General features: G+C 31.7%; 2 protein-coding genes and 1 long non-coding RNA gene across 4 annotated transcripts; 2 read left to right on the top strand and 1 right to left on the bottom strand.

Moving 5' to 3' along the window:
- Positions 1-9,049: 9,049 nt before the first annotated feature.
- On the top strand, positions 9,050-11,367 carry LOC140809303 (probable trehalose-phosphate phosphatase D). Of its 2 annotated transcripts, none has more exons than XM_073166889.1 (11): positions 9,050-9,178; positions 9,278-9,588; positions 9,704-9,844; positions 9,938-10,009; positions 10,104-10,196; positions 10,309-10,365; positions 10,450-10,551; positions 10,630-10,777; positions 10,895-10,968; positions 11,038-11,130; positions 11,208-11,367. In XM_073166889.1, exons 2-11 carry the CDS (start codon positions 9,346-9,348, stop codon positions 11,262-11,264), a joined length of 1,080 nt encoding a protein of 359 aa, XP_073022990.1. In that variant the 5' UTR covers positions 9,050-9,178; positions 9,278-9,345; the 3' UTR covers positions 11,265-11,367. The 2 variants fall into 2 exon arrangements, with proteins under 2 accessions (XP_073022990.1, XP_073022989.1); XM_073166888.1 differs by having other exon boundaries at positions 9,701-9,844.
- A 4,374-nt stretch (positions 11,368-15,741) lies between these two features.
- Positions 15,742-16,773, bottom strand: LOC140809970 (uncharacterized). Its single transcript, XR_012113212.1, has 2 exons — positions 16,091-16,773; positions 15,742-16,011 (listed from the first exon to the last, which is right to left on the bottom strand). It is a non-coding gene; the product is annotated as an uncharacterized lncRNA (long non-coding RNA).
- Positions 16,774-19,318: 2,545 nt separating this feature from the next.
- LOC140809820 (uncharacterized) lies at positions 19,319-21,400 on the top strand. The gene is made up of 2 exons (XM_073167558.1): positions 19,319-19,510; positions 19,656-21,400. Exon 2 carries the CDS (start codon positions 19,744-19,746, stop codon positions 20,107-20,109), a length of 366 nt encoding a protein of 121 aa, XP_073023659.1. The 5' UTR covers positions 19,319-19,510; positions 19,656-19,743; the 3' UTR covers positions 20,110-21,400.
- The last annotated feature ends 1,049 nt before the right edge of the window (positions 21,401-22,449 follow it).

The following is a 22,449-nucleotide window of genomic DNA, read 5'->3' as shown; positions in this document are numbered from 1 at the left end:
TACATAAATTTGAAAATTAATTCAATTATAACTAAACCCTAATGAGCCCACCAATATATGGGTTTGGCCCAAAACTTATTAACTCATATTGTTTTTTATTGGATCGAATGTGGCCCAATGATCCAAAGCCTAACCCAGATAACAAAATTAATTCCAGACATTTTATTTGTTGTTTCAATACTAAAAAAAAATTGTTTTATACGAATACTATTCGATTTTTTAATATTCGAGCTCCATCGAGCTAGCTCGAAACGTAGAAGAAATTCTTTTCGAAAACGTAATTAGCTTACTCATCGACTTCTATCAAAGAAAATGATTCAAATAATAATATTCAAACCTTTTAATTGAATTGTATTTAAGAAATATAAATTTGATTAGGCAGCCATTACACCAAGAAACAGACAAATATAATACTGTGGATCGAACACATATTATTAGTTTTGAAAAAATATATACTAATTCATCATTCCATATGTATTCTAATCGATTGGTTGCGACCAAAAAAATAAATTTTTTTAGCGTTTAGGAGAAATCTAATTAAATATTTTATTTAGTGGGGTTTCTAGTTTTTTCAAGTAGACAACAAAATTTCGATTTCCAACGTATTAATCAATACCCGTTAAAAAATTGATCCCATGATTAAGTTTATTATTTCTTCGTCCAACCCTATTCTATATATATATTTTCACATGGGAGATATGGGTCAATTGGAAGTTTCATGTTTCAAGGATAATATGAGGTATATATACATTTATATTATTCTATATTATTATATTATTAAGTGTGAGATTATTTGGTGTAACTAACATGATGTATGTGTGTTCGTCTGCATCTTTTATTAATATATGTTATATATATATATATATATATATATATATATATATATATATATATATATATATATATATATATATATGTGTGTGTATAAATCACATTTGTGTATATGCCTTATATTATCCTTGAAACTAATATTAGTGTCAATATGTATGTGTGATGTTAAATGTCTCACATTGAGTGGACTAAGTTTTAGGAAATATATATATATAGACTTGGACAGTTTTTCTCATTTGAATTGACTTTTGGGGTTGAATCATATCAAAATCTCATTCTTAACATGGTATCAGAGCATAGACTCACCGTTATGTATTGAACTGTCCTATAAACCATTCAATAATGTCTGGTAAATTTCACGTTCAAAATATTCATTCATATGGGTATGAAGGGGTATATTACATGTCATACATCAGTTGAATTAATTTCATGCGAATTGTATGTATATACTTAACCAGAATGTGTTAAATTTCTTATATCGGTTGAATTTTGGTTCTTTTAATATGAAAAAATGGACAATATCCTGTTCACCGTTAAGTTGGTTCATGTACATTGGATTTTGGCCACATCCGTATGCTCCACATAAAGTTTATTATCTACATGGTATGACTTGGAAAGAAGAGTGAAAACAAAATTAAAGTCATATAATTCATCCCAAGATAAAGAAAATGGATATATATAGGTTGGATAAACTGAAGTGCGTTTTTTTAATAATCACACAAAAACTATCTCGAGATATTGAACACGCGTGGAAAGAAAAATTTCATGATATCTTTAGGATATTATGAACGAATATTTATCAATATATGTTGGATTAATTTATTCGTCAGTACATGAATCCTTTTTGACAAATTTGAAATTTAATTCAGAGTGAATTTTATAAGATTTGTTGTATATCCAATTATCACTATAATTACTATCATTTTTGCGATGCGATTGTATATATTCTCATATGTTAGCTGTCTCCATCAATTGAATAAAATGTCTGGAAGTTACAGCTATCTTTTGAGGTTGAGTTATGTCCAACTCTCAATCTTAACATTATATTAGAGCACAAGTTCTACCGCCATGTGTTATACTGTCCATAATTAGGTCATCCGTTCTGGACATATTTGAGTTATTTGTAAACTTCACGCTCCATATGTTCATTCCTGAACGTGATTAGGGTGAGTTAGTTATTTTACATCGGTTGGATAAAATACTTGGGAGTTACATATATAGATTTGGACAATCATTCTCTCTCGAGTTAACTTTTAATATTGAGTTAGGTCTAAATCTCAATCTTAAAATCATTATTATTATTATTATTATGAGTTTCTTAACTTAATTGCATTACTATATTTATATTCTTCACCGTACTTTATAATATATTGCATGTTGAGCATATAAATATTAAGACCCTACACTAACTATACAAGTTTATTAAATGTTGAACACTGAAAATATGTTCTAATATCATTCAAAATTTAAAATTCAGTAAAAAAAAAAAATATAATTCTTTGTATTTTATATAAAACGATTTTAAAATAAATATTCAGTTTATTTACATATATAAACAAAGAGTTTGAACTTATCTTGACACCCTGACAACTGTTCTTCTCTTTGATAACATTATTTAATCCAGTTTCAACTATAAGAAGCCCATTCCCATTCTCCGCCGTGTCGATATTTTGGTCTTTCCAGTTTCACTTTATTTATATCACCGCAAAAAAACAGTACATTTCATTTGTTCTACTATATATATATATATATATATATATATATATATATATATATATATATAATTTCATTAAACACGTGAAAATCTTGGATTTATTGAGCTACAAATCACTTTTTACTTCTGAGTGGTCCTTGGGCATGCGAGGATCTTATCAAACCCTGATATAAAGTTGGCATCAAATCAAGAATCGGCTTTAGTTTATTTTCTCGATGCCGATTGATTTTCCCATTTCAAATTCATTTATTGAAGAATTTTTAATCACAAAACCAGTTGCCAGTTTCGCTTTCACAATTCAATTTGCTAGTAGAATATTTTTGTTGTCTTTGATATATCCTTGCATCTTTAATTATATTTATTGATTTTATTTTTCGAAGGACTTTTATTGCATCTCTATGTATATAAACACGTATATATTATATACGTACAACTTTAAAAAAATAAAAATATAAAATCCAAGCAAATTTGAGGCCCATGAGGCACCGAAGAGCTGTGGACCTTCATTGTCGCAAAAGGTTAATGTGGCCTTGGATGGTAGCGCAGCCAACATTGTACACAAGTACCATTATATTCAATCTATTATTCATTTGAATAAGAATTTTTTTAAAAAAAAAATTTTTTGTAGTGGTTTACGATAGGACAGCTTAATTCTTAATTAAATTTGGGGATTTTGAAGTGGTACATTGTTGTTACTTTTTCCCAAGTGAAAAAATATCTATAGGATAGGTACATTGTTGTTACTTTTTGCAAAGTGTGGTACATACCAAATTTGTTAAAAATGTGAGTTGTGATATTCTTGATATTACTTAATTATTGTTGCTTTTTTGGTGAGAAAGTAGCTTTGGTCTTTCATCGAAAGGAAAAATCACCTGTTCCATTTTGTACCATATTTTATGCTATATATACGTGAACAAAATTTATTTTATTCTTGATATTTTATTCTCCTTATAACGCATATTTTTTTATACGGATAAGAGTGTCCTCGGAATATTTTATTTTATTTATCAAATTATCATAATCACTTTTGAAGAATCAGAATTATTATTATTATTATTATTATTATTATTATTATTATTATTATTATTATTATTATTATTATTATTTTATACGTCACAGGTCATCAAGTTATTAAAATCAAAGAGTGGTTGATTTCTGCATTTTCTTTATAGTTTGATATTAACACACATATTTGAAGCTATAGTTATATGGACACGTCGAGAACCATTTATCACAATTTCAGTCGTTCTCCATAAAATGTTAATAATGTAACATTATCTTTTCACAAAATTAAATAAACTTACAAGTAGCCTTTTCGCTTCTCATACAAAAGGTTGGGACCAAATATTGCGTCTCTTGGCTTATCACAGAAGGTTGGGTTCATATCCAGAAAGTTGTGTTCCTTCTCCGCAACCGTGCTGGACTATCTCAATTGGAAGTGACAGAAACCCCATCGCCTTCTTCGGGCCACCCTTGAGCTATATGTGTAGAAAATGTATATCTGCGGGAGTACTTCAATGCTGGTTTCAATCATTTTTTAAAATAAAATAAAATATCTATATATACTCTGATTAATAATTAGTGTAAATCACTCGTCGACATTTAATTATTGGGTAATGAATATACACGATCATTAATTAATAAAAAAAGCACTTCAAACATTAACTATGATTATGATTAGTTAATAGTAGAAAATAAATTTAACGAGCGAAACACAAAAATATATTCTTGTTAAAATGTGGCAAGCAAAAATATTTAAAATATAAAGAATAACAATATAGAGTTTTCTGGATGGTCATTATCACATTTTGTTTTAAAGTGTTGTGTCATAGAAAGAAAGAATGCACACGAGATATTCCATGAAGAGGAAGAAACAAAACGATCGACCTCAATTAAAGCCTGAAAACCATGCCAATCATTACCCTATCAAAGCACTCGTGCTTTCAAGAAAGACATGATTGTACATGTAGGAGCACTACCCCATGATAGAATCGAAGACCCAAATTTAGCTATACAAAATCACATATATGTGTGAATCTTGTCCATCCAAACTATTTTGGGAGCAGTGCCCCATATGTAGCATCAAAGGAACCGAAAGGCAGATTTATAAAAAAATGGAGATAATTAGAGGAAAAAAGAAGTGATTTACTAATCATATCTAGGAGTGAATATATGATATTTCACTGTTAAATAGATTTAACAGAAATCCTTCGCTGTCACGATTTAAAGATTGTGGATATGTATATGAAATTATTAAAAAAGTTCCATGGAATATTAAATTATAATTCGTACTGTTGCCTAACTAGGACCATATCTATATAAAATATGCTTTTTCACAGATCGTACGTGATAGATTAAACTTATTCCCACTCCCAAATTATTTACAACTAAAAATATCTAAAGAAAATGAATTAAAATGTAGAATTAATGGGGGGAAGGTGGCGAGTGGGTGGTTTTGGGTGCAAATAGTATTTTGGTGGAAGCTGTGTATTAATTAGTGGGTCGAGCATTTTGGGCTGAGGGGCCATGATTAGTGGGCCCAGATGAATCATTGCCTAGTCTTATACTAAGTGAATATGGGCCCACTACTCTGGCAGTTGTTACGGTTGGATTAGTGCCAATGAACCTGGACTTAATTAGATTGAGAAGACTGATAAGACGCTATAAATTTGAGCAAAATCTTGGATTTATTTTACCTAAATTTTTGGATTATGTTACTTGTACGATCAGAATTACAAATTGCATTTGAAATTACAAAATTTAGGATACACTCTGAAAGAGTTTTCTAAGTATAATATATGGATAATTTTGACGTTTCGAACCGAATGTGTAATCCAATTTATAGCATTCCTAAATTTTTAAAATCTTTTTTGAAATAATAAAGTACAGAGGACTACATTTTTGGCCGTATAATAAACTAAAGAGTTTTTAGTAATCACATGATTTTTAAAGGGATAACTACATTCTTGGCCCAACAATTGCGTTTTTTCGTTTTTTATCCTGTTATAAATGAATATACATTTTTAGTCATGTGACTTACATTTTTTTTTTTTCATTTTTATTCATATTATGGTGAAATTTTATTTTTAGTTTTGTAGCTTGTATGTTATTTTTATTTTTGGTCCTTTTTTTATCGGAGTCTATTGTGTCTTCTAATCGAAAAAGATTGAAAGTGAAAATAATATATAAGTTACAAGATTAAAAATGAAAATTCAGTATAACATGACTACAAATAAAAAAAAAACATCCAAGTTATAAGATTTAAAATATAAATTCACTATTAATAGGATCAAAAATGAAAAAAAAATTGCAAATTAAAAGACCAAAATATAATGATCCCCATTTTTAATTAAATCGCCTCTCTTTGACCGTTTGATTCATGGACTAGTTAAATTAAATCCTACCGTACAAATTAGGGTTAGGTAATCCCCACAAAAATATTAATTAAAAATGATTCCATTCTGCCTAATTCTAATTGAAGAAGCAATAACTACTAACATCTTAGAATCTAATTTCCCCAACTTTCTTTTTGACAGTCTTCTTACTTAAAGATTCGAATTTATTCCTCCAAAAAAAAAAAAAATTATCTCAAAATTCAGCTTTAGTTTATTTCTAAAAACCAAGGGCTGGCGAAGTCAGATCAACAATCATAAATAAAGTTACATCAAAATCTACACTTTTCTTATGTGTACAAGAAATATTAAATATAGACACAAAAATTCTTATGAAATTGTCTTACTTATCAATTTTATGATACGAATCTTCAACTCAACCTGCTTAATGAAAAAATATTATTTTTTATGCCAAAAATATTTTTTTCATTTGTGTAAATATAGACATCGTAAACTCGTCTCACCTCACATGAAACTTAATCAAATTTGGAATATAACGATGAATCTATTCCTTGTTCTCAAATTCGTGTAAATGAACATGGACAGTATTTGAAGATGAAAATACTTCAAATTTTTAGGTACTTAATAACCTTTGCCTTTTTGACTCAATCGCTGGGAAACACAAAAGTCTTTGTAATCAACCTTCCACGTAACTACGTACGAGGATTGCTTATTATACAATTCAAATTTCAATATACATACATATATCTATATATACACATATATATATATATATATATATATATATATATATATATATATATATATGTGTGTGTGTGTGTGTGTGTTAAAAGTTAGTAAAATATTCCCAGTAATGTGGATTTATTCTACACTAATTTGAACAAATGTTCAATATATTCCACGAGACTCTTCTCGCATTTCTAGAAAGTTTGATTGATTCACACAAGTATATAATATTAAAGTTAAAAGGTTTTTGGTTTTACACTGAATTATATCAGTTGATTCTATTCTAAATTTAATGTTATCGATGCATGCATGTGATGCAATCAAAGCTTTGAACTTGCTCACTAAGAAACTGTATTTTATATAAAACGACACTGAATTTTAAATTTTAATTGACTATCAATTTTTTTTAAAGATAGACAAAAACTTGTGTGAGACGGATCTCTTATTCGGGTCATCTATTAAAAAGTATTACTTTTTATGCTAAGAGTATTACTTTTTATTGTGAATATCGGTTATGTTGAACCGTCTCACAGATTAGGATCCGTGAGACGGTCTCACACGAGATCCACTCTAATTAAAGATATCAGGACACGAGTTTTAAGCTTAAAAGAAATATGTGTGGAATATATCATTTTCCAAATTCTTTGAAAACGAGGCATTCAAAGGATCGAGAATGACATTTTTCAGCTAATAAAGTTCCTAAATCTTTATAATTCATATATTCTTATTCTTTTTTTCTAAATCATCGAGGAATCTCTCTGTGGAACTTGGCCGGAAGGAATTTTTATATTTGGTCACGGGCGTATATATATATACTTACAAACTTCGAACCATTAACCGTAAAATATTTGTATTATCTAAATATTTACCTTCATTTTTATTGCGTCACCACTGAAAAAATCAGTACATTTTTCAAAAAACAAATTAATTTTCAAAAAAATACCATTTATAATAAAAGAAAAGAAAACGTAAAACTTCACATTGAATTTTAAATTTTTTAAACACATTTTCAAAATTTCCGAGTTAGAGTTGATTAAGAATGAGTCAAAAGTCGCAATAAGTTGGGACCTCAACAAAACTATTTTTTTTTTTTTGCTAGCGGTTTGTAGCAATTGAGATAGAACATTTAAGTGGAAGAAAGGACATCATACGATTACCTATCTGTCTGAATAAAATCCAAATAAATATACATTAATGCAGCTTGTTTTGAGCCAACAGTTTAGGTTGAAAGCTGTTGGTTTTAATAAAATAAATAAAGGGTCGCTCTAAATACATTAATTCTGAGATTTTTATGATGTAATTTTGCATGTGCTGCTCAAGAAACATAAATTCCCACGTAAGATATTCATCTCGCTTGAAATATGTGAGTGCCACTTCATTGGTACCGAACAAAAATTTTGAAAACGATGGGTGAACAACATAACAAAATTGTGTGTATATATATAAAACGAAACAATTTATCAGGCATCAAATTTTAATCATTACATCTCATCAGAATGCGAACATGCATACCGTATATACATTCAGTAAAAAAATGTAATGAAAACAAATATCGAATATATAATAATGTAACTTGTTTCATTCCAGGAAAAGGGCTTAATAATGCATAATCACAGTTAGTTCCCACTAGTAATAATTGGGTCGTTTAATTTGCTTCCTCTCGCATAATTGATAATAACACAAATACGTACAATAATTTGTTTAAAAATTTCTCGTTCAGGAAAAATCCAACAGTGCACTACATTATAATCAAAGTAATATAATTGCTGTCATAATTGAATGGCTTAAAAATCCTTTAACTTGAAAGTATTGCCGAATCTTACATCAGTTTTCCCCCCAAAAAAAGAAATGAAAATCCAAGCATTAGTCAGTTTAAATACGTATTTGAGTTAGATATTCATGTTATAAATCCGTTAATGATGATTTTTGTTTGCTCAAATGAATGCTTTCAATCATACAAATAAATATTTTTTAAAAAAATTAATTTTTAAGAAAATTAACTGTTACATGAAAGACATTAATGTTACAAGAAGAATTGAAAGTGGAAAATAGTTTAATAATTTTATCGAGCAAAAAGTTACACATAACTTATTAATAATATAAAAATTAACGTGACAGTGAGTGTATGTGTATGTATATTTGGGTTGGATATAATGTTACAAGAAGTTACTGTAGGTATTTACCATAATTGAAGGAAAATTTGATTTGACACGCAAAAAGACCTGAAAAAAGGAAAAATTCTTATTTTGAAAAAAAAAAGAAAAAAGAAAGAGGAAACGTACTATTAAATGACTCCAAAAGAGTACTTGTAAAATATGAATTTACCAACTCTTAATTATTAGGGACTGAATTGTACTAGAAGAGTTGGAAAAATAAAAGTTGGTCTCTTATTTGCTGTGGAGTTACTTATAAATTCAACCACAAATCCATTCATTTGTCACTTGTAACATTTGCCTTGTGTCTTGTTGGCTTGTTTGTTTCCTTCTCTCTCGCTCTATCTCTATTCTCCCTGTTTTTCGTTTCGTTTCCTGCAAAACTTCAAGCCCTTTTCTAGGTAGTTTACATTCCTTATATATTCTGTAATTTATTTGACGATATCGGTGGGTCATATTACAAACTACTATTATTATTTTGACCCTTGACGTCAATGCAGGCTTGCAAGGTAGCTGCTATATATACAGTGGAAGAGATTTGAGAGAGTGTTTACTATATCATTTGATCATGACCAACCAAAATATGGTTATTTCTGATGCAAAATCCTGCCTCACAATGGCAATCGCAGTTGCCAAGTCCGACTCGACTATGTTCCCACAGACGGTGAACGGATACTTGTCGCGAAAAAAGCTGTTAAAGAAACTCGAAACTTGTGGGAATGGAGCAAGGATCAATGCCTTTCTTGATTCAATGCGAGCTTCTTCGCCCACCAGAAGGGCCTCAGATACCAAGGATCAAAGTTCTTGGACTGTAAGTTCACACGCACGAAAAAAAAAAGACCAATATTTTTATTCGGGTTTTGTTGGAAATCACTTGATTTTAGCGTGGGTGATTGACACATGATTTTTAATACCAAATTAAGCAGCTTCACCATCCCTCTGCTTTGAGCATGTTTGAAGAGATGATGAGTGTTTCAAAGGGGAAACAGATAGTGGTTTTCTTGGATTATGATGGCACATTATCACCTATTGTGGAGGATCCGGACCGTGCTTTCATGACGAACGAGGTTCGACATATTTACCATGAAAATTCTTACTCCCCCGATTCAAATACGAAAAGAAAATAATAATATGCAACTCTTTTTATATCGAATAATCAGATGAGAGACGCTGTAAAAGGCGTAGCCAAGTTTTTCCCGACTGCCATTGTTAGCGGGAGGAGCCGAGCTAAGGTACATTATTTTTGTGTTTCAAGATCATTATTACATTTCAAAACAAGTGATTGTATTTAATATTGGAGTCGTAATCTTGGAAATTTTATTGCAGGTACATAGTTTCGTGAGATTATCAGAGCTTTATTACGCCGGTAGCCACGGAATGGACATCAAGGGACCAACAAAAGGACACAAACAAGGAAGAGTGAGTATAATATAATAAATCATACATTCGTATTTAATATTTCTTGAGCACAAGAAATATTAGTATTTTTTCCAAGGAAATAAAATCTGCTCATGCTATTAATATTGTTCAGGAAGATCAAACTGTCATCTGTCAACCGGCCAGAGAGTTTCTGCCAATAATCAATGAAGTTTGTCTCACTTCTCTTACAATTATCAATATATAATTGTGAAAACTGTCACTGAAATGCCGAAAATATGGCTTTAATTCTTAGGTATACAAAACTTTGATAGAGAAAATCAAACACATCCCAGGCGCTAAAGTTGAGAACAATAAATTCTGTCTGTCGGTACACTACCGTTGCGTTGAAGAAAAGGTACTAATTATATACTGCTATTAATTAAAAGAAAAAAAATATATTTAAAACTGAGAATTTTATATTTTTTACTTGCAGAACTGGGGAGAATTGGGTGATCAGGTTAAATCAACAATGAAGGGGTACCAGCAGCTTCGATTAACTCAAGGAAGGAAAGTTATAGAGATTCGCCCCACTATTAAATGGGACAAAGGCAATGCACTTGAATTCTTGTTGGAATCTTTGGGTAAGCAAAAGGGAATTACTGTATACAATATTTATGTACCGATCGAGTCATACATAATTTATACAAAACTAGAAAGGAATAAAAAAAATTCATGCACGTATGTTTTTCAATCTTTAGGCTATGCGGAGTCGAACGACGATATTTTTCCGATTTACATAGGAGATGATCGCACCGATGAAGATGCATTCAAGGTAAGTTTGGGATTTCGTGTCTCCGATCCGTCCGACCCTTTGGAATTTATAATGAACAATGATCAGCAGGTTCTACGGAGGAAGGGACAAGGTTTAGGAATTCTGGTATCGAAGACTCCGAAAGAAACCTATGCATCATATTCTTTAAAAGAACCATCCGAGGTAGGTACGAGGAAATTCAATTTTGTGCGAATTGAACATCGAAGTGGTGTAACACGTGATTGTTTGATATTCGGCAGGTCATGGACTTCTTAACACGTTTAGTGGGGTGGAAGCAATCCCTATTAAGGCACTAACTGCGGGAACCAAACTTGCCCTACCCCAGGTGTTTTTATTGGAGATGGGGTTGAGACTAATTACATAATTCTCTACTTTGTTTTGTAATTTAGCCCCCCAAGGGATTTTTCCCTTTTCCGAAAGAAATAGTGAAATAGTCTCTTTCCCATTATTTCTCCTCATTTTTTTTGTTTAAATTATCTTATATATGTTATTAAATGAAGAACACGAAAGTAGATAAACCCATAATTTACGTAGAATTCATATATTAACTCACATTTTTTACAATCGCCGAATTTTTATCTATACATAATACAATAATAATTAAGATTAAGACACACGTATATATATACATGTAAACTATATATATTGATCCTTAATATGTATATTTGGTAGGTAAAGTTTTCATTAGTATTTGAGAATTTGCACAAAAGAAACAAATTGAAATCGATGCATATTTATATCGCACGTGCAATCCTTTTGTTCGGTTTCAAGTAGTAGATAATTAAAGTTCTTGGGACCATTGTGAATATGATTTATGTATAGAAATTCTTCCAATTGAGCATAATTCGATTCTTTGCTTTTGTTGTGTTTTCAAGGCATTCACATTTAAGCGTGCTTAATTAAAATATGTTGCAAGTTTTTTTTCTTCCCTTTTTAAATTATATCCACGATTATGCAACATATAAAACGAGTTAGTATGCGACTGTATTTGCATGTTTAGGACAAGTTTCGGGACATTATTTGACTTTTAGGCCGAACATTTGAGTTTGGATAATCATGTCACAATAATTTCAAGTGAATTTCATAAATATATTTGCCTACTACATTTTCCAAACTTTCACCATCTCTCTCTCATTCATATACATACATACACACACACTACACACTATATACTACACTATATATATATATATATATATATATGTGTGTGTGTGTGTGTGTGGTGTGTGTGTGAGATATTGCACATGCCTTGATTCTCTGAAACATTAAAGGTAGAGACCTTTCGCCGGTCAAAACACAGTATTCTTTGATTGTCTTTTCACTTTTTTTAGGTAAAGTTTTGGTAAGAGTATATTTAACTAAATTTACAAGGATGTGAGATATTTATAAGTAAATTGATAAGTTTCAAAATCTTGTAAAATAGTTAAGAAAAATTTAATCAAATCTTTATAATTATAATAATTACGGGATCTCAAAAGTTGTGCGGAGGCATTAATTCCCATTATAATTGCAATTGCATAAATTCCACGGTACATTTTTTGGGTATATATGGATAGAAATATTTATATTTTTAAAATGGCGTTCCAAATTTTATTTTGTAGTCTATACTAAAACTCAAATTTAATTTTCTTTCTGTCATATTACTATAATTATTATAATTATATTATATGCTGCACTAAGATAGCATCAACAAAAAAAACCAACTCTGATATTATATATTTTGTCATTTCCTTTTATCTTTTGGAATTAAATTCATGAAGTAGCCTTTGAATTAATTTCGTTTTTCCCATAAATCTATATGTGAGACACACACACACACACACACACGATAATAATGAAAAATTGTACCAGTTGAAACCAATTATATGATCCAGATAATCTGACATTTTAAATTTTTTTTTAGAAAATTAAATCTACATACAGTTTTTCGGATAAATTTTTACGTTGCATTTTTTTAATTACGTTTGTACGAAAAATATTTATGTCATAATCAAATTCTCCAATAAAGTCTCACCTAGTACTATACTATAATTGACGACATGTATTAATTATAGATGAGAACAAATTATATAAGATGTCTTAGCATGACCAACCTTAGCACAAAAATGGCAAAGGCACTCATTCATATTTCTGATAAAATCATGTGAAATTCACAACAAGATTCCTAAAAGACTTTCCAATGTACGAATAGAATGATTCAAAACTATGTAATGAAATAATTACACGCACACACACACACACACACACACACACATATATATATATATATATACATATATATATATATGTATATATATATATATACATATATATATATATATATATATATATATGTATATATGTGTGTGTGTGTGTGTGTGTGTGTGTGTGTGTGTTGTGAATAACCAATAGATGATGGAAACTTGGAAGTAAACCAATAATATTGGTCTTTAAGCAACACACTATTGGGAGCTTGGATTTGTGAGTGCCCACCTCAAAAGATGAAAAGGAATCTCAAAGAGTTTATGGATTCCATGCCTCCTTTTACTTTATTGGTATCATTATTTTTTTAGGAAGAGTGTTAGGTGGTGAAAGTGAAAACCCCCCACTTCCTTTGAATTTAGAGGAAAACCCATGAATATTTGTTGGAGGAGGAGTTGGATTCCACTTACAGTGCTTGGTTTATGCGAACGATACATGGGTTTATCGACACCAACATGCTCCCAATTCATATAAATAAAGGAAATCGATCGATGTTCAAGAACTATCATCTTTTTTTTTTCTTTCTAGACGTGTAAAGAAGGAATCAATTCAATCAGTGTGTGTACATATAATTGATATATATATCAAATAATTTCGAGTAAAAAATAATGCTGTATAGACACCAATAATTGGTGGAAAAGGCGCATATCCCCCCTAAGTACCACATTAACCTCATTAAGTAATCACTAATTCAATAAACAATTGACATTTAGATCTTGAATACATATAAAAAAAAATGCAACTAAGAATATTATAAGCCTAATCTTTCTTATTGGCCTTAATCTAAGGAAGATCTCAAGAATATTCAATTAAGACATATTAAAAAGCTTCTAACATGCAGCAACATTAATAATGTGAAACACTTGGACCTTGCTCGTCCCCTTCTTTATAAAAAATAAATTATTCGAGCACTTAAGGGCTATATTTCATGCAACGTGTCAAGTAAAAGAATTAGGTCCCCACATCGATGCTCGAGCCGAGGTTCGTACTGTTGATTATCGGTTGTGTGTTACTTGTCTATGGACAGTTTCATCTCCATGTGATCAAAAGTGACCAGGTTGGAGGCGACAATGCAAAATTATGTTGGGATGCTGGAAGTCGCCCTTTTACTATGAACATTCTCGGTTTTCGAAAATTTTGCTTTTAGTATGGTAACATGGACACATGTACGATATATTTACTTTGTGTAAGTTAACTGTGAATCTTGGTGAATACTAGCTTTGGATTGACAAGGATCCTAATTGATCAGGACTACTCTGTTTTTAGTTTATTCTATAAAAATTATTGTTTTTAAGAGAAATTTGATCATAAATATTTGCGTCGAACATCTAACATTCATTCATTGACGACTATTTTTCTAATTCAACATATTTGAAAAATATGTCATGTAAAAAATCAAGATCATTAATATAATAGAGAATATTGAAGGATTTTTAACATTATATTTTTTCCCCAAATTTTTCTCTTAAAGATGCTGTTATGGTATTAAGGATATATATGTGTGTGTATAATGCGGATTCTAACTAGTAATCTGGATTTTTGGGTTGGTGGGCTGATTCTATTTGGGCCTGGACCAGATTTGATGAAATCGATGAGAAATGGATGTGCCTGATTTTACCTATTTTGTTGGGCTGATGATGTGGATTCTAGGTGTGCAACTGAGTCGAGTAGAATCAAAGTATCACACAACTCGAGTTCGACTCAAAAAAATTTGAAATATTCGAACTAAAGCTCGACACGATTTGGATATTAAATTCAGAGCTCGAGTTCGAAAAACTCGATTTCATTTTTTTTAATTTTGAATACAATATATATATTCGCGAACTACTTGATCGGAATCACTAACTACTCGAGTTCGACTCGATTATGAGCTACTTGAACTCGAATCGATATTTAACCTCGAGTAGCTCGACTCGTTTGCACGAGTAGTTTGACTCGTTTGCTGGCCTTTGATTATTGTCTTTATTTTATTTTTTTTACCGAATAAGGAATTAGTGTATTAATATAGTATATGACAAATTATATATTTTTTAAAAACACGGTGAAATAGTTGTACCCAATAAACGTTCAACAGTTGCCATATTAGCTGGTGGCTATTTATACTAGACAAAAATTTGTGCGAGACGGTCTTACGAGTCGTATTTTGTTTTACAGGTCTTATTTTGTGAGAGCGATATCTTATTTGGATCATCCATGAAAAAATATTACTTTTTATGCTAAGAGTATTACTTTTTGTTGTGAATATCGATATGGTTGACTCGTCTCACAGATAAAGATTCGTGAGACCGTCTCACAAGAGACCTATTCTTTTTATGAATTTGTTAAACAAAGAGCCCTCGAACTTGATGTATACACAGAGAGAAAATTATTTAAACATAAAAAAATTACCATATACGATTAGAAATTCGCTACCTGTTCGGATAAAATAGATATAATTATAAACAAAGATAAAACCATGGAAAGTGTCATTTTTGTTCCTCGATGCATTCCTATATTATTGTATGTTCTTAAAGTACGCCCCCTTTGTATTGCAATGGCCATAGTTACAACATAGCGATTCAAATTAAAACAGGAGACAATTTCAAATTTATTTATTAATTAAAAAATAAACACACAAAATTTAAAGAGAGCAGGACGATAAGTATAGTTCTGTCCGCGGGATCCACGCATTGTGAAATCAACCAACTCCGCAATAACTGTTTTCACCAATTTTTTGAGCCCACCAAATCTTTAGCATAGAACTTAGACATCGCTATCAGGTATTCGAGTCGGTGCACTCTCTTTTCTTCGCCATCGTCCGAGCTGCACGTGATGCAAGCCAAGTTTATGGAATGCATTTAAATGAATTGAAAGGTTATGTTCTAAAGTTTAGGATACTTACTGGGAAGAAGGAACAGCAAGCTTGACCAGACAAACAACAAGATCCCTTCTGCTTCTTTTGATTGGCATGACGTTCAGCCAATATAAAGGCGTGTTCCGGTGGAGGGACACGGTAGATTTGATCTTTGGGAACTTGAACCACATAAGTTGCTGGTTGAATAGCGGGTTGAGATGATACGGGTAAGGGGTCGTCGTCATCTTGTGTAGGTGATCCATTTCTGATGGATTCGGGCAAAGGGCCGTCTTTCGTATGTGAGGTGACTTTTGTGATTTCATGACTTGGGATGGTTTCTTGAGTATCATTTCCATCGTAAAGAGGTCCATTTTTTTCATCTGAAAGAGACCTCTCCCGCTCCTCCATGGACGTGAGAAGGGGAGAGAAGGAAGATTGTTGGTGAAATGGTGGGAAAGGGTGTGTGTCATTTACAAGGGAAAGAATGTGAGGAGCAGCATAGAATTAGGTGTCTCTAAAGTGAGAAACAAATCTTGAAAATTGAAGAGTCCAGGAAAATTTTGATAACTCGATATAGCATGGGCCGTTGGTAGCTCATGACACTTGGACCCCAATATAATGTCCTATTACTTGACCTTAGTTTATCACACCAGAGCTCCTAACAAAGCCTGAGAAAATAAATTTTGGAAGTTGCACTTTACCACACTCCAACAAGAAAACTGCAATGTGATCAATAAGGATCACACAATTTCAATGACCTCTAATAATTTCATTACTCCGGGGATAACAAAAACTCACGGTGAATTTACTGATTTAATTAAATAAGAGGCCACATATAAAATATATAATCGGTAAAATTTAGACCCATAACGACTTTGAGTTCAAGTACAGTTGAATAATCATAGCTCATGATCTTGGCTTGAATATGCATTTAAATATTTGCCAAGTCTCGTGTTTCACATTCTGTCAATCCTATATTATAACATTCCAAGAATCTCATATTGCAGCAATGAGCAGAACATCGAGTCCATACCAAAATGATCAAATACTTCTAACAATCTACAAGAAAAAGCAAAATAAACCAGCAGCGGAATAATAGAAGGAAGAAGATGACGAAGGTTTTACCATCTTTGAACTCACAACATAATCAAACATAATCTTATCCAATGGTCTTAATTTGTTTTCTCAAAAAATGTACTCTTCTGCAAACTGAATATAAAGAATTACGAAGAAATAATATCAGGCATATAACAGACACTATCTGTTCTCACAAATACTGAGTGACAGATTTGAAAATGCAATTTACTTTTGCAATCTACTCGAGTAACCATTCAACAAATGTACTATTTTAGTTCAAGAAAACCGCACGCACCATTGCAATCGACTTAAATTTTTACCATGTAAAATTCTTTTGGAAGAAAGAGACAAACACGAAATATTAAGCTGCGATATCTCAAGCCAATCAACATGTGATTAAGGCAGTAGACTTCGGTCGATGTAATCCCAACATGAATTCCACTCCATACAAAATTATGCAATCATCACAGTGAGTATGAAATAGACCATATACAGCAACAACAGGTGTGAAAATCAAAATAATCAAGTTTGAAGGATCGATAACGAATTGTCCGGGACGTTTAGCTGAGGATTCGTGTGAATATGATCTAACGTGCAATTATATGGGAGCTGGGAATATAAAAAGGTTGAATGTATGAAAAGTGTGGAGTCATATGTGCAAATTGTACATTGTTCGAACGAAAGGGAAACGGACATTTACTGGTTTGCAAAACAAAAAAACGCTTATAATCAATTTCCTATATATACAAGGCGAGGACCACATAGTTTCATAACATACTTCAGAAAAATATCTAGAGCCATCATGTAAAAACATTAGTACTACTGTAGATGTTTTTTCAGATTAGCTTCCACGGCTCGTAAAACTAACTACCCGGCCACAAGTGAACTAGGAAAAGACTTAATCCCCCAGTTTAGTAAGCAAAGTTTCTAATGTCTTTTGAGCCCACGATAGCACTCATGAGGGTTATAATATCAACACATCTCCTCGAAACTTCCGGTTTATGTAAAAGAAAAAAACGATTTATTGGACCCTAACTTGGCTCACTACCGAAGTAATATAAATTTATAAATTCGATGTATTTTTTTAAATTATTCAATTTTAAATGACAAAATTTAAAGGTTTCTATCGTAGTCTATTGTGAGACGATCTCACATATCTTTATCTGTGAGACGAATCAATCATACGATATTCACAATAAAAAGTAATACTCTTAGTATAAAAAGTAATAATTTTTCGTGACCCAAATAATATATATGTACCACAAAATACGACATATGAGATCGTTTTACATAAATTTTTGACGTTCGAGTCCAACTAACCCCAAAAACATATTATAATAATAATAATAATAATAATAATAATAATAATAACAACAAATGACTATCTATATCGGATTCGAATAAATATATATCGAAATGAATCTCAAAATGGGTTATAGAATCCGATACCCCTTACATTTTTAAATTAAATAAATTAAAATTTAAAGGGGAAATGTATTAAAAAGAAGTAAAGGAAAAAATCCTTGTTAAATCTAAAGATATTTTGAACTAAAATAAATAAATAAATCGAAAGATATTTTTATTCTAAAACGCACAAATCTCAAAAAAATTAACTACGCGATGAGCCCCAGCCCCTCCAGTTCTTCGTGCATTTCAACTCAGAGCTGAAGATCCCTAATCGCCATTCTGATAGAAATCTACCTGAGAGCCCTTCGTTTTACGTTGATGCGATTGCAGGCTAGTGATTTCAATTTTGCGAAGTACTTTGATTTGAACACAATTGCAACTTTTTGTTCATGATGTCTGTGATATACAGGAGTCGTATTTTCTTGCTTTCGAGAAGTTATGCATCTGCGTCTCTACGCCATGCTTCTTTCTCTTTTTCTCACCTTCATTTCTTCTCTACCTCAAGGGAAGCGCAACCTCCAGACAGCCTTTCCATTTCTGATTACTTGATTCAAAAGCACCAATTCTCTCACGAAACTGCGTCACGAATCGCCTCTAATTTAACTCGTCTACACAACCCAGAAAAATATGATTCAATTATCTCAACCCTGAAAGAGAGTGGATTTTCGAAAACCCAATTGGAGAGAGTTTTGAGCAGTAGACCTTATTTGCTCTCGGCGAGTACCGAGAAAGTTATCAACCCTAAAATTAAGATTTTTCAGGAATTAGGCCTTTCGAAAAGTGAAATTGCCATTATGATTTCAAAAGATCCTGGGATTTTGAGTTGCAGTGCAAAGAAAAGAGTCCTCCCTTCATTATCTGTGCTAAAGAGTCTTTTGGGATCCGACGCGAAGGTGGCGAAGCTTTTGAAGGTTTCTGGGTGGTTCTTTACAATGGATTTGGAAAAGACTCTGGTGCCCAATTTCAAATTCTTGCAGAGCTGTGGTATTCCCATGAACCAGATTGTGAATCATATCTACTTTTTTCCGAGATTTCTTTTACATAAACCAGAAGTTTTAAGGAAATGTGTAGATAAGGTTGATCAATTGGGAGTCAGTAGGAGCTCTAAAAGTTTTATTTATGCTGTTAGGATTGTGCGTTCATTGAGCAATGTGAATTGGGAGCTCAAGTTGAAGGCTTTTCGGGATTTGGGTTTTTCTGAAACTGATATATTGAAAATGTTTCGGACCTCATGTCCGGCGTTTACCATATCGAAGGAGAAGATGAATATGGTAAAAGAGGTTCTTCTGGCCTCTGGAAAGTACGATCTGTCAAGTATTGTTAGTTACCCTGTTTCACTCATGTACAGCGTGGAGAAGAGATATAAGCCCCGGCTTGAAGTCCTAAGGATTTTGGAAACAAAGAAACTTATAGAAAATTGGCCTAGCCTTGGAGTGCTTTGCAAGATCTCAAATGCTCAGTTTTCTGAGAGATTTGTTTCCCCTTATTTCAAGGAGTTCGGTAAAGTATACATAGACGAACCCATTGATAAAGATAAAATAAACATGAAACAATTAGCAATTTTGTTGGGAAAATCAAGATGAGATTTTGGCATGTATTTTCCGGGACGGTGTTGGTGCCTATGGTGGGAACTGATTGAACCTAATAAGTTCCTTGCTTTTCCACAGCTTGAATAGTATCTCTCATGTGTTACCCCGTCTTTCAAAACAGATGGTTTTTATTGTCATCAGACTTGATTTAGATTTGATTTACACCATCCTCTATAGCTGAGGTGTCGTAGCTCATTTCATGTTCCTTGGAAAATAATTTTTTTTATCGGTAGCTTTACTCATTTATGGAAAAAATTTCAGACATTTTATTGATAGCAAAACTCGTTCCATGATATACCTCTGTTCTTGAAATCTTGGAGTTTGTTCATAGCGAGCACATAATACACCTTTGGAGACTTGTGTTTATGGTTGGACTTTAAAAATACACTGCAGAGGTAAAAACAAGTTTGTATGCCTGATGTCATGGTCGTTCCAGAAATTTGAAAGATTTTGACGTCATGTTAGGTCATTGCTGTACGATGTGATGAAACATTTTCAAAATGAGCACATAATCAATTTGATTTGTTCTTTTTCTTCAGATACCCGTGGATGCAGATTTGTTATTTTTTCTTTCTATGAAGTTTAACTCCAGTTAACCTAAGCTAAACTTCGTTCAAGTGAGCTACAGTCTGTTCTGGTGGAGGAAGATTTTCTTCTTAGTGAATTTCATCTCCTTTTCTCTTCAATTAATGTGGTGTTCCTCTGATCGCGAGAGAGAACTGTGGATGTCGTATTACCGACTATAGGGGAGTATATATTCAAAAGAGAATTTCTTGCCACTTGTTTAGAATACTAATTTGTTGGTGCTTTGGTACTGCTGAAGTGTTCTGCCACAATGTTGTTAGCCGCAACAAAATCCTTCTTTGTTCCTTTAGCTTTGAACATACCAGATATGTGTGAAGGTTCTAAGTTTCTAGATTTCAGTTTCTCGCCTAGCTTCCAATTAATAAGCAAATACCTGAATTCCTTGTAATGATTCTGTCTTCTATCATCATCTCCAGAGAAACCAATCAAGAAGATCCGCACATCGTCTATGGAAACCGAATGATCAATATCGATCTCTCTTTTTTTCTTGTACAAAGACTCTGGTTGACATGTCTTAGCAGATACTGCTTCTGCAGCATGGAAATGACAAATACTTGGTGGTTTGAGTAACTACTACTACTAAATCCAAGGAAAAAGCCTATGCACACAACAAGCTAATTCATCGGAGATGATACATGAAACAATAAATTTCAAGTCCGACTGATTGATATGGATGTATGAAGAATGAGTTGAAGTACTTTATTATACAATGTTTTCTACATAATAATAATTAGAATAAAAATGACATGTCTTCGTCCACCATTGATTTAAAACCGCAAATGATACTTTGATTTGAAATGAGATGACCAAACATGTGGCCTACTTAGGAAGAAATGAAAAGGGGGTTAATTGTATTTGGCATAATGTCACAAACGATTGGTCGTGCATGATTTGCTTCCTTCTTAATTTTCCAAGCATTTTTTTTTTCCAAATTTGGATTTTATTTAATTTTTTCTGAAAACAAAAACTCTTGTGAGACGGTCTCACGTATCAATTTTGTCGGTCAAAATCTATTTGGGTTACCTATGAAGAGAAGGAGATGGATTAACATATTATTATAAACAAAGCAATGGATATTACATTCCCTTTTAGGTTTATTCGAATCGATAGCATTCAGTTTCTTGGAAAATCAAATATATTTCTTCAACTAGTCGTATTTTGCAAAATTATCTAAGTGATTGTTTTTTTTTTTGAAATCTATCTAAGTGATTGTTGAAAAATATTTAAATGATCACATCAAATCAATCTATTTAGAATAAAGTTAGAGGTTATGGGCAAATAAAGTTTTGCAAACGTTCACGCGAACATGTTGTTTCTCATTATATTTATAACTTTTTGATTTACTAAACAGAATTTATCATTTATGGGAATATCAATTTAGGAATATCTCAAAATTGGAAAATTATTAAAGCTTCCAAATTTTGGAAGACTTGGATTTCTGCAAAGGAAAATTAATTAATTGCATCAGATTACACATATCGAAAGTGTGAAGGGCATTATTATGTCGACGCGTATATAAAGCACGAATCTTTCCATGAAAGGGTGTTTAAGCTTTAGTGCTGCACTTTTCTAATATTGTCGCCAATTATTAAAGTAATCTACCAAAGACCTAACCTTATTATTAGATATCAATGGGGATGGGACTCTCTATTTATTTCATGACACTCTCATTTTGTAGCATACGAGATATATTAAAGTTTATAACAATTAATTAAACTCTTTGGTTGGTTACAACTTACAAGCTTGTAT

This window comes from Primulina eburnea, chromosome 13, assembly GCF_022965805.1.
Source record: "Primulina eburnea isolate SZY01 chromosome 13, ASM2296580v1, whole genome shotgun sequence".
NCBI lineage: Eukaryota > Viridiplantae > Streptophyta > Magnoliopsida > Lamiales > Gesneriaceae > Primulina > Primulina eburnea.
The sequence above is the reverse complement of the archived record's forward strand: the minus strand, read 5'-3'. Positions and strand labels throughout refer to the sequence as shown.

Bases quoted from the DNA above. Each gene is read 5' to 3' on its own strand.
- LOC140809303 (XM_073166888.1), top strand. From the start codon at position 9,346: ATGACCAACCAAAATATGGTTATTTCTGATGCAAAATCCTGCCTCACA. The intron at 10,197-10,308 runs GTGAGTATAATA...AATATTGTTCAG, and splicing joins AAGGACACAAACAAGGAAGA to GAAGATCAAACTGTCATCTG. The intron at 11,131-11,207 runs GTAGGTACGAGG...GATATTCGGCAG, and splicing joins CTTTAAAAGAACCATCCGAG to GTCATGGACTTCTTAACACG.
- LOC140809820 (XM_073167558.1), top strand. From the start codon at position 19,744: ATGTTTCGGACCTCATGTCCGGCGTTTACCATATCGAAGGAGAAGATG.